Source organism: Saccopteryx leptura, chromosome 2 (genome assembly GCF_036850995.1).
Source record: "Saccopteryx leptura isolate mSacLep1 chromosome 2, mSacLep1_pri_phased_curated, whole genome shotgun sequence".
NCBI classification, from domain to species: Eukaryota; Metazoa; Chordata; class Mammalia; order Chiroptera; family Emballonuridae; genus Saccopteryx; species Saccopteryx leptura.
Window position 1 is genome coordinate 25242372 of NC_089504.1, and position 14893 is coordinate 25257264.

The window sequence follows — 14893 nt, forward strand, 5'->3', positions numbered from 1 at the left end:
CTTCAGAGTGATTCCCCATGTGCGTGTAAATGGAAGCAAGGGATTCACGGTCTTTGCATCAGACAAATTGCAAGACAGGGGAACTCATCACCTCATTGCCCCTTTGTACAGGTGGGGAAACTGAGATCCCGAGCAAGGTACTCACACAGGCACCGAGCGAGAGCAGGAACCCAGGTGTCCCCACTCCCCCTCCACTGCTCTTTGCATCCAATTGGCTAACATCCGGTCTCTTTGGAGGGGAATTGCATCCAGTTGGCTAACATCCGTGCCACTTGGGAGAAGAGCCTGGAAGAAGGCCTGTGTTGAAAGCACTCCCCAGACTGGGAAGTTTTGACAAACATTATGGAGGAAAGGACAGCAAGTTAGGCAGCCTGGGCCTGGTACTACATCTGGATCCCAATGAGTGTAGCAGGTCTATCCCAGAGAGTCTGTGGTGAGGGAGACGGAGCCTCGGTAGTGGGCTGGGGCCACCCAGCCCAGCTCGGGGGCAGCATGCCCCAAAAGGACCAGAGAAAGGGTACCACCTGAAAGCCTATAAAGGCAAAAGAGGAGAAAGCTGAGTTCCTAGGCTTTGTGGTATCAGGGTTTTAAAGTAGGAGTAGGAGTTTGCCATGAGGGCAGAAAGCACAGCATGAGCAAAATACTCAGTATTTAGTGAAAAGGTCTAATAGATCTGAGAACTAGGATTAGTTTACACTCTATCTATCTATCTATATCATCTTTATCTATATCTACATCTATCTCTTTCTCTATATCTATCTATATCTATATCATCTATCTATATCTCTCTCTCTATCTCTCACATGGCTGTGATAGGAGTCATGGGATTCTCTTAAAGACCATTATGGATTTGGCTTGTAGATTAAATTGCCCCTCTCTTCTTTGAATGTAACAGGCAGATTGGGAAGGAAGCAGCACCTGCCAGGGGCCCAGAGGTTCCATGATAGGAGATGCAAATGCCTAACAAGTTCCTCTCCAGACTGTGTATACCCCTCCAGCAACAAGAGCTCTCCCCGGGATACCCCGCTTGCACCTCGGGTGGCTCTTAGTTGGCCCTGACCCAGGGTCCGGGGTGCTGCACTGCCCACGCACAGGACAGCTGAGGTCTTGGTACTACCCGGAGACATACTTCACTTCACAGCTGAGGATTGCAGTGAAGACATGTTCTCAGGCGGAAGCAACCTTTGTCTGGCCCGTGTGAGTGCACATTCACACAGAAGGGAGGCTGGAGAGCTGGGATTCTGGCGAGAGCCCACCCCATTTGGGCTTTCCTTAGCACTCTTGGCTTTGCCCTTACTTCACTGCAGAGTCCTGTCTTCCATAGGTACCTAAGGGTCCCAGAGAGGAAGAGGGACTCCGGCAGCCTGCTTCTCCTCTGTCTGGTCCTCTTCCCTCCACCTCCTCCGTGTGCTCCTCCCAGTGCCAGAAATGCAAACAGCGACCCTCTCTGCCCTTGTCGTCAGGGTGATGAAGGGTTATGTTGTCTGTGTCTCAGGACAGCAGAAAAGAGGTTAGACTTAGGGTTTGGGACTGAGCGAGACTCCAAAGGTCACATCATTGCCCTGGTTCCTTGGAGAGCAGAGGAAAGAAGGGAGAACAGAGCTGGATAGACAGGGAGCTGGAGAAATGAGGGGGGCAGATGATCTTGCCTTCATTGAACAACATTCTACCAAGACACTATCAAGTCAATCCTTGTAACTGTCCACCCTTATGAACCAGTCTGCATGGAGTGGTTTCCAAAGAAGCGCAGTCCAAACAGCCAAGAATAATAAAAAGGTTCAATCTTTAACCTCTATCTCTTAAAAAGAAAAGAAAAATTCAAGAAGATTAAATTCACACCTGGTAACACTTCTTGAATCTCTGAGGGCTGCCTCCTTCATTCTCACACCCCCTACACACCTCCAAGGACTTTCATTCTCAAGCTCTTTGCAAACACTTTCTTCCCAGCTTCACCCTTGTGCCTGTCCTTTCCTCCTTTCCTCAATCTTTTCTTCCCTAATCCCAACTCCTTTATCATGTAGCCCGATTTTGCAATCTAAACCCCACCACCCCTGCAGCTTGTTGTCTGCCTGGCCCCTGAATCTGCAGCACAGACTTCATAAGCAGATCAGTGTCTGCCTGGGACGGAAGAGGTGGGGCGTGGGGGCGGGGAGAGAAGGCAAGCGAGCAAAGACAGCACCCCCTCTCCATCTGCTGTTTTCTACAGGGGTGTGAGTGAGAGCAGTGCACAGAGGATGCCGGTGTTAATAGAGTGAGGGCATCCTGACCAGGCGGTGGCGCAGTGGATAGAGCATCAGACTGGGATGCGGAGGACCCAGGTTCGAGACCCTGAGGTCGCCAGCTTGAGCAAGGAGTTACTGGGTCTGCTGCAGCCCCACAGTCAAGGCACATATGAGAAAGCAATCAATGAACAACTAAGGTGTCGCAACGAAAAACTAATGATTGATGCTTCTCATCTCTCTGCGTTCCTGTCTGTCTGTCCCTGTCTATCCCTTTCTCTGACTCTCTCTCTCTCTGTCTCTGTAAAAAAAAAAAGTTAAAAAAACAAAGAGAGTGAGGGCAGCTGGAAGGAGGGTACATTTACACATCAGTGATGTTGACACTCCCCCCCCAGGGACACGGAATCCTGCCCCCTACTCCAGGTCCATCACGCCAGCTCCCCTCCCCCTCCCCAGGTAACACAGACAGACCATAGACACCTGTCCTCCGGGCTCCTGATGCTTTCTTTCTCTGTGGGGCTTGTCTCTCCCGATCTTCCCCCAAACCACTCACTCACGCCACTGCAAAGCAGAGCAGGTCAGAACCCAGGTCTTTTCTGGGCCAGGCACGGTTGGTCAGGAGTTCATGTGTCAGGAAGGAGTTGGGTGTAGCGGGAAGGGCACAGAATGGGCCCTGCATTGGCTGGCAGAAGGACTGGGTTTCCATTTGTCTCAATAGCTTAGTTTGTATTTTGAACCTAATGCTTCATCTCAAGTCAAATCAGGGTCGCTCTTCAGCCTTCCTGTGTTCTCCAGGGCACAGGGAGAGGGAAGGGCATCACTTAGTGTGTGATGTCATCTGCTTGCCCCATACCTTGGGATGCTCTGCTTCCCTCACGCAGAGAGAGGAAGGGAAACCACCGTCCTGTTGGGATGTAAGTCCCGATTAGCTGGACACACCACACAGCCCTTCAGCTTTGGGCCTGCCACCTCCCCTGCTCTGCCTGAGCAGAGGGACACGGGTCCTCTCTGGCTTTAATCTCCGTTCCCCAGCCTCCGTCCACAGGTGGGGACACGGGGCCCCTCTGCTCAGCACTCCCTAACTTCTACACCTCCGCCCTTTCCCTCTGCCTCTTCTCCTCTGCCCTCAAACTGGCAATCTCTTTTCTTATCTGCGTGATGAAGCCTCATACATTTTCTTCATCATTTGCCAAAATTTTTCCCAGAGTCAGATTTTGAAACTCAAAAGCCAAGGAGAATCTGGCTGCCCAAATGTGGGGAAGACCCAAGGAGCAAAGGAAATACCAGGTGAACAAATAAAAATAAGTAAATAAAATGGTCTTTCAAAATAGTATCCTATTACAAAGCTATATTATTTCCTGTTTGTTTACTAAGAGTCAAGAGTGTGGGAGTCCCAGGAAATGCCCTTTGGTTTAAATCCACTCAGCTGCATATTTTGAAAGGTCAGAGATACTTTGAAAATCAACATTTCTTGCCTGACCAGGTGGTGGCGCAGTGGATAGAGCGTCAGACTGGGATGCCAAGGACCCAGGTTCGAGACCCCGAGGTGGCCAGCTTGAGCTTGGGCTCATCTGGTTTGAGCAAAAGCTCACCAGCTTGGACCCAAAGTCACTGGCTTGAGAAAGGGGTTACTTGGTCTGCTGATAGGCCCATGGTCAAGGCACATATGAGAAAGCAATCAAGGAACAACTAAGGTGTTGCAATGCGCAACGAAAAACTAATGCTTGATGCTTCTCATATCTCCATTCCTGTCTGTCTGTCCCTGTCTATCCCTCTCTCTGACTCTCTCTCTGTCTCTGTAAAAAGAAAAAGAAAAAAGAAAATCAACATTTCTTGACCATAAAAGCCCAATGCTGGGCAAAGCCTTCAGTCATTCATTGTAATCTTCGATTCAGACATTATGGGCTGCACGTGTTTTGGGTTATAGGCAGTATGTCCTTGTTTGGTGGCCATTTATGCCAGCTCTTATTTTCTTCAAAAAGCACACATTGACGGCCCTGGCTGGTTGGCTCAGTGGTAGAGCATTGGCCTGGTGTGTGGAAGTCCCGGGTTTGATTCCTGCCCAGGGCACACAGGAGAAGCTCCCATTTGCTTTTCCACCCTTCCCCCTCTTCTCTCTGTCTCTCTCTTCCCCTCCAGCAGTCAAGGTTCCATTGGAGCAAAGTTGGCCCGGGTGCTGAGGATAGCGCCATGGCCTCCGCCTCAGGCACTAGAATGGCTCCAGTTGCAATAGAGCAATGTCCCAGATGGGCAGAGCATCGCCTTCTGGTGGGCTTGCCAGGTGGATCCTGGTTGGGTGTGTGCAGGAGTCTGTCTCTCTGCCTTCTCACTTCAGGGAAAAAGAAAAAAACACGCATTGAGTGCCTGCTGTTATCTGTTGAGGTGAAGGCCCAGTGACTTGGGGTCCCTGGTGTGGTGGCTCTGGCCCAAGCTCTGATAGTGGGGGCAGTGGTGGGAACCTCGCCTGAGGGCCGATGGGAAGCAGCTTCGTGCAGGCCGTGGATGTGGTATACGGAGTATAGGGTTTATCCTGAGGACCAGAGAGAGCCGTGGGGGGATTTTCCACAGGCTGGTAAAACGTAACTGCAGGTGACTAATGTGGACCAATCAGAAAAGGGTCTAGACCTACGTATTTAGACTTTGCAGGTGTCGTTTCTGCACATCCCAGACTTGAAGAGTAAAGCAAGGCTGTTGGGAAGGCCGTTGTGAGGTCACGGTGGTAAAAGCCCCTTGGAAACTGGGCAGGACTGCACAGTGGAAAAGAGGACGGAGTTAGACCAGTTTGGAGACAAGGAAGAGACCTGCAGTTTTCTTGATCAGTTTTGAATGAAACTTACCCAGGGGCTGTACTTTATTCCTTATGGCAGGATCATGCCAACTACTTGAGGAAACTCTTGAGCTAAAAGATGCAAGTATTTATTCTCTGGAGCGAACGGTCCCTCCCAGAAACCCAGACTAACCCCATCCGTGGTCCCCTCTCCTAACATCCAAGCAGTCTCTCTTCACCATCCTCATTGTCACCTGCACAAGCTGTTGGACCTCGGCCGGGTGCATGGCACAATTTAGGGCTTGGCCAGGGAAGCTCTTATCCCAAGGGACGTGGCGTTTACTCACAATGCTTGGTATCTTCCAGTGCAGCAGCCGGGTACCTAGTGCCGCAGCCGGGTACCCAGTGCCAATAAGAGGTGCCAAGGCCTCAACCCATGGGTATGGGGGGGGGGGGTCAGAGTCAATGTTTTCTGAACACAGATAAGGAGACGTGCCGGATTAAATCCTAAAAAACTCTGTGTTCCTCCTCACCGCCATGTCTCTGTCCTGGAGCACTCTGTTGGCCATCCGCTCACCGATTCGTCATAGCGTGGACCTTCTTCAGCAGTGGCCACCAGGCATGGAAGGCAAACACTCCCAAGTGTGCGACCACTCCTCATAGGGCCCCCATGCTGGTATCGCTCACTCATCACAGGTTTCTTTCTGGCTTGGCCGAGTAATGCTTCAGAATCCTCAACGGCATGCCAGGAAGCCGCTGCCAGGCCTGTGCCATTGGCCTGGCAGCCCCGGGAATGGGGTTTTGATTTGGAGTTCTGCTCAGATAGTAGAGAAGACAGATGAGGGCCAGAGAGGAGGAGAGAGGGCAGAGAGAGGAGGGGGGTGGGCGGGACTAGCCTCCAGCTGGCCAGAGGCTGGGCTAGTCTGCCGGTGAGGCCGGCCTGAGGGCAGGAGTTGACAGATCTGTCTTGCACTGTGCTGTCTTTCTCTCCTTCCCCCTCCCTTATCTCCTCTTCCTCCCCGTCTCTCACCACCTCCTCCTCCCCTTCTCTCCTCTCCTCTCCTCTCCTCGTGAGCAGGCAGAGCCCGCCAGCGCCCCCCACTGTGCCCACTCTCGCTGCTCTCCTCCACTCTCTCTCCCCATGAAGGAAGAGACCACTGGCGTTTGCATGCACCCTCCAATCAAAACGAGGCTGGTAGGTACCCGGCAGGGAGAGGGGCGTGGCCAGGAGAGGCGAGGCGAGGCGAGGCGAGGCGGGCAGGAGCCACCAGGCGGCGGCCCCGTGGGTGTGCAGGAGCGGCAGACCTCCGGGAGAGGCCCACAGCGGACAGGTGCTCTCTCTCCAGGATGGATGCCGAGTTTGGAGACCAGCTGGCTCTGGCCAAACTGGGCCACAGGGCTGTGGTCCTGCCCCTTCATCTCTAGGTCTCGAGGACCAGGAAGAGTTTATTTTCCTAGCGCTTCAATGAGCATAGAGGTTTTTCTCAAAGAGAAAATTCTTAGTTGCATTTCTATTGAAAATAAAAACTTTGGAAAGTTTGTCTTTTCTGCGGTTTTATCAAGATAACATGATTATTATGTAATGACTTGAAAAGAATCACCCATAACCCCAACCTAGCACATTTAGTTTTCATTTTTGCATGTTTCCTGCTAATTCGTATCCCTTCATAATTTTACATGGTTAAATACTAGTAACCATAGTATCTCCTGTTTTTCACTTAAGTGTTCTCTCTTGTTCTTGTTACCACATACCCTATGACCATGTAGAGTCCATTACGTGAGTGGTCCACCATTCACCCACACACTTCTTCACTGCAGGACTTCCTTGCTTTCCAGTGTGTCACTTTTCCAGGGAAGGTGGGTTTCTGCGTCCGGCATTTCATTTTCTCAGGCTAGACCCCGCAAGGTTCAAAAGTGCGACGTTGATGTTGCTCCCTCGCTAACAGGCACTATCAGAAGAGTGACTATGTTTGGCCACAGCCAAACAATGCGGAGTATAATGGTTGGAATATATTTTTTCTTATTTAAAGCAGGCACAGTGCAATTCTTTGGTGTTGCCAACTCTCACATTTCTTTAGTAGCAATACCAAACATCTTTCCCCTTCTACTTCATGTTGGTCTGAGAGTCTTATCTATATGTTACTTTCCACTTGGCTGTTGTTCTCAGAACACCATGTGGAACCGTTAGGCCACGTGTGGAGAATGTACCATGTGGCTTTGCCCCCAATACTAATCTCGCTGGGTTGCAGGCAGCCACCACCAGCAATCTGAGTTGGCACCTGAGTCTTAAGATAGTGTGGGGTCCATTCTGGGAATTTGGAGATGTTTAAAGAGGCAAAAGAGAATTTGGGGAAGGGGAACACAGGCTTGGACTGGACCTCTCAGTGCATGTTGCAAGGACATTGTCAGTCCCAGAACCGTTGGGTTGAGACCTATTCCACACATTCAGTTACCTCAGCAAATTTGGGTCTGGTATGACGTGTTCTTGCTCATTCTTACCTTACTCCCCATCAGAGTGACTCAAGAGCATCAAGGAGTTGTCCCAGGGTCCAGAGGCAAGACCCTGAGGAACATAGTCTGTTGCCAGTGGTGCCAGTGGTGGCTTCCGTGTCTTGGCTGCAACCCTCTGGTGGCAGGTGGCAGAATGTGCATTCACCAGCAGGTGTGCAGGCAGTTTCTGCACCCTGGGGGCTGCAGACAGAGCTAGTGTCAGTCATCAGGTCCCTGGGCCTGCTGGCAGTCTCTAGACCAGCAAGAAATATGTCGCACCACACCCCCCCCCCCCCAAGGACTCCAGGAGGCCAAAGATGAAATGACCAGACAAAGAAATGGAAGCAGAGCTCTTTGGGGCCACCCACCACTACCTGATCGGGCTGGGCCACCTACCCTCTTTCAGACCAGCCTCGTGCTACAACCACCCCCCGGTTACTGGGCACTTTTAATCTCCACACCTTCTGTTCCCGGAGGCCACAGTGGCAAAATTCTCACATGCCCAGACTTCATAGGGGGTTCAACAACTAAAGTGAACAGATAGAGAATGCTTTCTGACCTAATTACTCCAGGTCTGGACTAATGGAGTGACCTTAGGTAAGTCACTCCTCTGCCCACCGTGAGAGGCTGTCCCAGGATGTGACCTCCCAGCAGCCTCTCGTCCTTTCCCTTCAGCCACCGGGAAGCCGTCAGCAACTGCCCCAGGCGGCCCAGGCCTGCCTCATTACACACCCTGATCGATGGATCAGGCCACACCTAGGGCCCAGCATGCCTGGCAGCCCAAGCAGACCCAGTGAAGGGGGTTCCAGGGTGAGGTAAGCGTGAGGTACCCCCAAAACACGAGGCTCTAGCCTGGCATCTCTGCTGAGTCCCGGCCTACAGTGCAGTGACGGGCACAGGTACAAGCACTGGCCACACTTTCGAGGAACCTCTGTGTGTCTCCTCACACAAGCCCTACAGTGCAGTGACGGGCACAGGTACAAGCGCTGGCCGCACTTCCGAGGAACCTCTGTGTGTCTCCTTACACGAGCCCTACAGTGCAATGACGGGCACAGGTACAAGCGCTGGCCGCACTTCCGAGGAACCTCTGTGTGTCTCCTCACACGAGCCCTACAGTGCAATGACGGGCACAGGTACAAGCGCTGGCCGCACTTCCGAGGAACCTCTGTGTGTCTCCTCACACGAGCCCTACAGTGCAGTGACGGGCACAGGTACAAGCGCTGGCCGCACTTCCGAGGAACCTCTGTGTGTCTCCTTACACGAGCCCTACAGTGCAATGATGGACACAGGTACAAGCGCTGGCCGCACTTCCGAGGAACCTCTGTGTGTCTCCTCACACGAGCCCTACAGTGCAGTGACGGGCACAGGTACAAGCGCTGGCCGCACTTCCGAGGAACCTCTGTGTGTCTCCTTACACGAGCCCTACAGTGCAGTGACGGGCACAGGTACAAGCGCTGGCCGCACTTCCGAGGAACCTCTGTGTGTCTCCTCACACGAGCAATGAGGGCTCTGCGTGTGCTCCCCTGAATCCTTCGGGCCGATTTTAGAAGCGCACTGCCAAAGATCGCAAAACTTTGCTTTCTAATCTGAAAGTAACACTCTTGTCTTTTCTCTTTTTTTGAAGATAAAAACATTCCCGGTTGATCCAGTGACCCCGTTTCCCGAGCCTTTTCTGACAGGGCCACAGTTTACCGTAAGTAGCTCCAGAAAACCACCCTGCCTTTGCAGGCGTGGGTCCCAGGCAGCCCGCTTGTCCAGGGAATGCCAGGCAGCCCTGCCAATAGCTACTTTCCATCACTGTGAACTCCGAGTCTGGAAGGAGCTGGGCTTGCGGGGGGAGGTCGGGTCTCCACCTATCAGTTCTTTTATCGAGGTAAACCATTTTAAAGTGATGACTCAGTGACATTTAGTTCATTTAGAGCAGTGGTCTCCAACCCCCGGGCCACAGACCGGTACCGGTCCGTGGGCCATTTGGTACCGGTCAGCAGAGAAAGTATAAACAACTTACATTATTTCCATTTTATTTATATTTAAGTCTGAATGATGTTTTATTTTTTAAAAATGACCAGATTCCCTCTGTTACATCCTTCTATGACTCACTCTTGATGCTTGTCTTGGTCACGTGATACATTTATCCATCCCCCCCTAGAGGCCGGTCCGTGAAAATATTTTCTGACATTAAACTGGTCCGTGGCCCCAAAAAGGTTGGGGACCACTGGTTTAGAGTCACGCAACTACCACCCTTCTCTAGTTCCAGAACATGTTTATCGCCTCCCCCGAAAGGAAACCGTATACCCATTAAGCAGGCACGCCCCATTTCCTACCTCCCTCTGACCCACCACAGCCACCAGTCTGCATTCTGTCTCTGTGGACTTACCTAGTTTGAGTGTTTCATATACATGGAATCGTGTAATATGTGACCTTTTGCGTCTGGCCCCTTTCACATAGTATAATGTTCTCGAGGCTCATGCACACTGTAGCATGTATCAGTTCTTCATTTCTTTCTATGGCGGAATAATATTCCACTGGACACATACACTGCAATTAGTTGATCCTTTCATTCATTGGTGGGTATTTGGGTTGTTTCCACCTTTTGGCTATTGTAAACAGTGCTGCTGTGAATATATGTAGATTTGTTTGAGTCCCGCTTTTTTTATTCTTTTGGGTTGGACCTACATCTTGATAATGGTGTCATTAGGTAAGTCACCTTACCACTCTGAACACCAGTCTCCTCTTATTTAAAGTGGACACAGTAATAAGAATATACTTCTTGTGTCTGGTGGACACAGGGCCTGGGCCGGACTGTTTAATGCTACTGCCCTGACATTCATCACAACCCCTGCAGTTTTTGCTCGGTAGAGTCCCCAACTGGAAACTGGCTCCTCTCCCCTCAGCTGGTCGTAATGGGCACTCTGGCTTCCTGCCCAGCCTTGGCAGTGCCATGAGACACCCAGGGAAGCCCTTCCTGAAAAGCTAGGGGAGGAGGAAACCAGTGTCAGAAACCACGCTGGGACTTGTAAGCACTGGTCAAGAGTGGCTGGAAGGCAGCTGGAGGAGGCGGAGGGCGCGGCATGAACGTGGGGAAGGAGGGATCATCCCACATTCGAGGGGCTGGAATGAGAGCCAGAGACTAAATGCAGAGAGCAAGGGCAGGGAGCGTGGGAAGAGGACGAGGAGGAAGGAAGAAGCACTGAGGGGCAGAACCGTGCTTGGCCTTGTAGGCTGCGACAGGAATGCTGATGTTTGTCCTCAGAGCAGTGGGGAGCCTTCAGAGGACTTTAAGTGGGGCCGTGACGGGGCGGGTGCATTTTGAAATGTTTCCTGTGACAGGCAGAGTGGACTCAGGACAGTAGTTTAGGACAGCAGTTCAAGGACAAGAGGGCAGAGAGCTTGACCCAGAGCAGTCTTGATGGTAGAGAGGGAGAGAAGTGAACAGCTGGGGAGATTTTTTAGGAGGTCGGTGTAAAAGCATTGGATTAGATAAGGAAGAGGAAAGGTCAAAAATGACTCCCAGATTTCTGACCTGCAGCACGTGGATGGACAGTGAGTTCATTCCCTGAGATAAGGAAAGCTGGCCGAAGACTGGACTGGGAGGGATAATGAATTCGCCTCTGGCTACGATATGTTAGAAATGCCTTGGGACTATCCAGGAAGAAACAGTGAACGGGCAGTTGGAGATCCAAGTCTGTAACTCAGGAGAGAGACTAGATGGAGTCAGAAATAGTGAGTCACCGACAGCCCAATGGTAATGGGAGCCAAATCCATGGGCTTCAGCCTCCTAATTTTCTCACACCCGTGTGTCTTGTTCTTTTCTCCTTCCCTACAAGACACTTGACCTTGTTGCAAGACCACAGACCTCCAGACCTATCCTGGCCACAGTTATTGGGGCGTTCAGCAGTACCAGGGAACTCTTTGCAAAGTTGGCCTGGCAATTGATCTAGCATTGACCTTGAGCCTGGGCTCCCTGCTTGATCCTAGAACCGGTTTCTAGCTTATATTCAGGCCTCTTAACTGGGTTTCTGCTTTATACTCAGGAGAGTGCCGTGGTCTGTCTAGGATGAGGGCCCCAGGCTGGCTCTGGTCTAATTAATGTTCCATGTTCTTCTTCCTAACTTGACTCTATCCTCTGTTATTTGCTTGTTCAAATAAAAGTTCATTCATTCATTCAACAAATATTAAAAAGACGAGTACTCAGGGTTGAGATTTAATAATATTAGTTATTTTTACTGCTCCCCAAGGTCATTCTTAACTGAAACTAGCTTTTTTCCCTTTCCAGCTGGAGTGCATGTCATTGAAGAATATAATGACTGCCAATATTGTTTGGTGCCACTGCCTTGGTTCATGCTAAGGCCCTGGCACTTTTACCACCATTGCCTTTGTGCCATGGTTCTCTTTTTCCAGAAAATAGCAAAAGTGGCATTAAAAGCCCAACCTCTACCCACTTCCCTGAAGCAAAAAAACAAACGTTTTTTGCACGCTCTCTCTCACACACACACACATGAGACAGAGAGAGAGAGAGAGAAAGAGAGAGAGAGAGAGAAAGAAAGAAAGAGATGAGAAGCATCAACTTGCAGTTGTGGCACCTTAGTTGTTCATTGATTGCTTCTCATGTGCCTTGAAGGGGGGGGGGGCTCCAGCAGAGCAAGTGCCTCCTTGCTCAAGCCAGCGACCTTGGGCTCAAGTCAGTGACCATAGGTCATGTCTATGATCCCACGCTCAAGCTGGTGAGCCTGAGCTCAAGCCAGATGAGTCAGCACTCAAGCCAGAGACTTTGGGGTTTTGAAACCTGGGACCTAGCATCCCAGGTCGACACCCTATCCACTGTGCCACCACCTGGTCAGGCGCAACAAAACAACTTTTTACCCCAGCTCCTGTATTGGGAAGAATGGACTAAGTCATGCTTTAAAATGTTAAATTGTATTTCCTGCTCATGCTGCCTGTCTGTCATGGGTGGCATGAGGGCTGTGCTCTGTGTTGTTCTCTTTCTGGGACCCCAGTTAGTGGAGCAGCTGCCATCTGGAACAGTGCTAGTCACAGTGGCAGAAGGGGAAAGAAAAAGAGTTAATAAATCACACACTGGCTCTAAAATCTTTCAAAGAAAATGAAATATGGCACCTCAACCCACATTTCCTTGGCCAAAGAAAGGCACGTGGCCGTGCCTAACTTTAAAGAGGGTGGAGAAGTGCAGCCCTACCAGGCGCCTGGAAAGGGATGAACCAGAATTATCTGCTGGACCGCACAAATGACTATCACAGCCCAGCATCTGTGCAATACCCAGTCTGTGTGAGAAACACTACATGCTGGAAATGTATGAAGCCCCTGTTCCCATGGTCAGATCTTCGGCATTGCTCTAGGACAAGTCAGTTCTCCCTCTGGAAGCAAGTGTAAAACAATTAGGGGCTTATTTTTTCAGTAATAGCCTTTCATGACCCCCCAAAGATAAACCTCTCCCCACTGCTCAAGGCAGAGAGACCCTTACAGAACTATTGCTGTACCAGGTACTTTCAGAGGTTTTTCATGTTTTCCTAGAAGGTATAACTTATCTTACGTTTAATCACTAAGAATATAGTGCTCATTTGATGGCCAAAGCCTCTTCTATGTGATAAGTTCCTCAGAGTTTAGGGCCAAGAGATAGTGTGAAAAATCGAGTTAAAAAGTATAAAGGTGGCATTAACCAAAGGATATAAGACAAACCAAAAGCATGCATAGAAAAAAATAATGTGAGGAAATATATCAAAACCGACAGTAAGGGATTATGGAATTTCTTCATTTATTTGCTTTTCTGTATCTTGTAAGTTTCTGTATAACAGTAATAAGCCCACCATGCTTTGCAAGGCAAACAACAATAATCAGTTGGTCTCTCCAAATGAGGTAGAGTACTCTAGACCAGCAGTTCTTAAATTTACCTTGTTTCAGAATCATCCGGAGGTCTTGTGAAAACATGGATTGCTGGACATTGCAGACATTCTGGTTCCAAAGGTCTTTGGTGGAGCCTGAGAATTTTTATTTTCACTGAGTTTCAAGATAATACTGATGCTGCTAGTTTGGGGACCACATTTTGGGAACCATTGCTATAGTGGGGAAAAAACATCAATTATGCAGTCCGCTGACCCTGGTTCTAAATTCTGGTCTTGTGTGACCTTAGGAAGATACTTAAACTCTTTGAACCTCACTTTCTTTTTCCATAAAATAAGATGAACACTTTTTTACCTTTTAACATCTCTGAAATCAGAAACTCATTATAATAGTGGTGCGATAAAGTTTGAATGGCCACAATTTTCTTTCTCTGTGCAACATGCAAAAATGGTACATCTTACTGATGACCTCTAAGACGTGACAAAGTATTGATACTATCTCTGCCTTAAAGGGTTTTCAGGAAGTAATGCACGTAGCGAACTTTGCATAGTGTCTGACACAAAGCAAAACCATTTAATAAATGGCAATTGTGTTTAGCGATTATTAAAAAAAGTAATAACAGGAATTGCATGGTAAGGCTGAGGGAGCAGCTGACAGTGTGAAAATGGAACCCAAATGGAGATGGATTTCCTCTTTCCTGTTTCCCCTGCAGGCAGACTTCAGAGACAGTAAATTACAGTGCTGTCCGGGCCAGTCTTCCCCAGTGATTCCAGCAGTGACCCTGAGGCCTTTGACAGAGACCATCTCCACAGTGCAGACCATCTACACCACTCGGAAGCCTGTTTCTCTGGCAGCCAGGTGAGTCAGGGAAACCGGGCGCAGGCTGTAGGTTCGTTGTGTGTGTGATGTCTACAGCCCTCCCATTCATTCTTTCTTTCATTTATTCTGTACTTATTGGAAGGTCCTCAAAGGCTAGACAGTACTCTAGGTACTAGGGCTGTAGAATGAACTAAAGAGATACAAGTTCTACCTTTATGCTTTTACAATTTAGTGTTGGGGGAGGGGAGACAGACACTAAATGAATGAGTGTGTGTGTGTGTGTGTGTGTGTGTGTGTGGTGCATGTGTATAAACAATGGAGACAGATTCCACCAATAGGCAACTCGACCTGAGGGCCAAGGAGTCAGAAGCAGTCTCTTAAAGCAATCAGTTTTAATCCAATTTTATTTATTGAAACATAGGAGGGAATTTTAGGAGAAAGTGCATATGACACCAGTTGAAAGTGTGATTTAGAGAAATCTAACCTCTGGACATCTTCCCAAACACTCTAAAGACCTTTACTGAGAGGCTGCTATGCTCCGGCTCCTGTGCTAAGCTCTGGGGTTCAGAGCTGGATGACATCTGTCCCCTGAGGAGCAGTCCTGGAGGAACTCTGGGTCTGGTGGGGGGAAGCCAGCAGGTAGCTGGACAGTTTCAGGGCATTGTGATGCTAGCAAGTGTAATGTGGGTCCATAAGGAGCCTGACAGAGAAAGTCAAGAACCACAGTCAAGAAGGAATCTGT

General features: G+C 49.7%; 1 protein-coding gene across 1 annotated transcript in view; it reads left to right on the forward strand.

Moving 5' to 3' along the window:
- The window catches only part of EPB41L4B (erythrocyte membrane protein band 4.1 like 4B), a 137814-nt gene that overhangs the window by 119537 nt on the left and 3384 nt on the right, over positions 1 to 14893 (forward strand). The window contains exons 23-24 of the mRNA XM_066367489.1: positions 9101 to 9169; positions 14045 to 14190. Of these exons, the coding sequence (XP_066223586.1) occupies positions 9101 to 9169; positions 14045 to 14190 (215 nt within the window). The remainder of the gene's footprint in view (positions 1 to 9100; positions 9170 to 14044; positions 14191 to 14893) is intronic.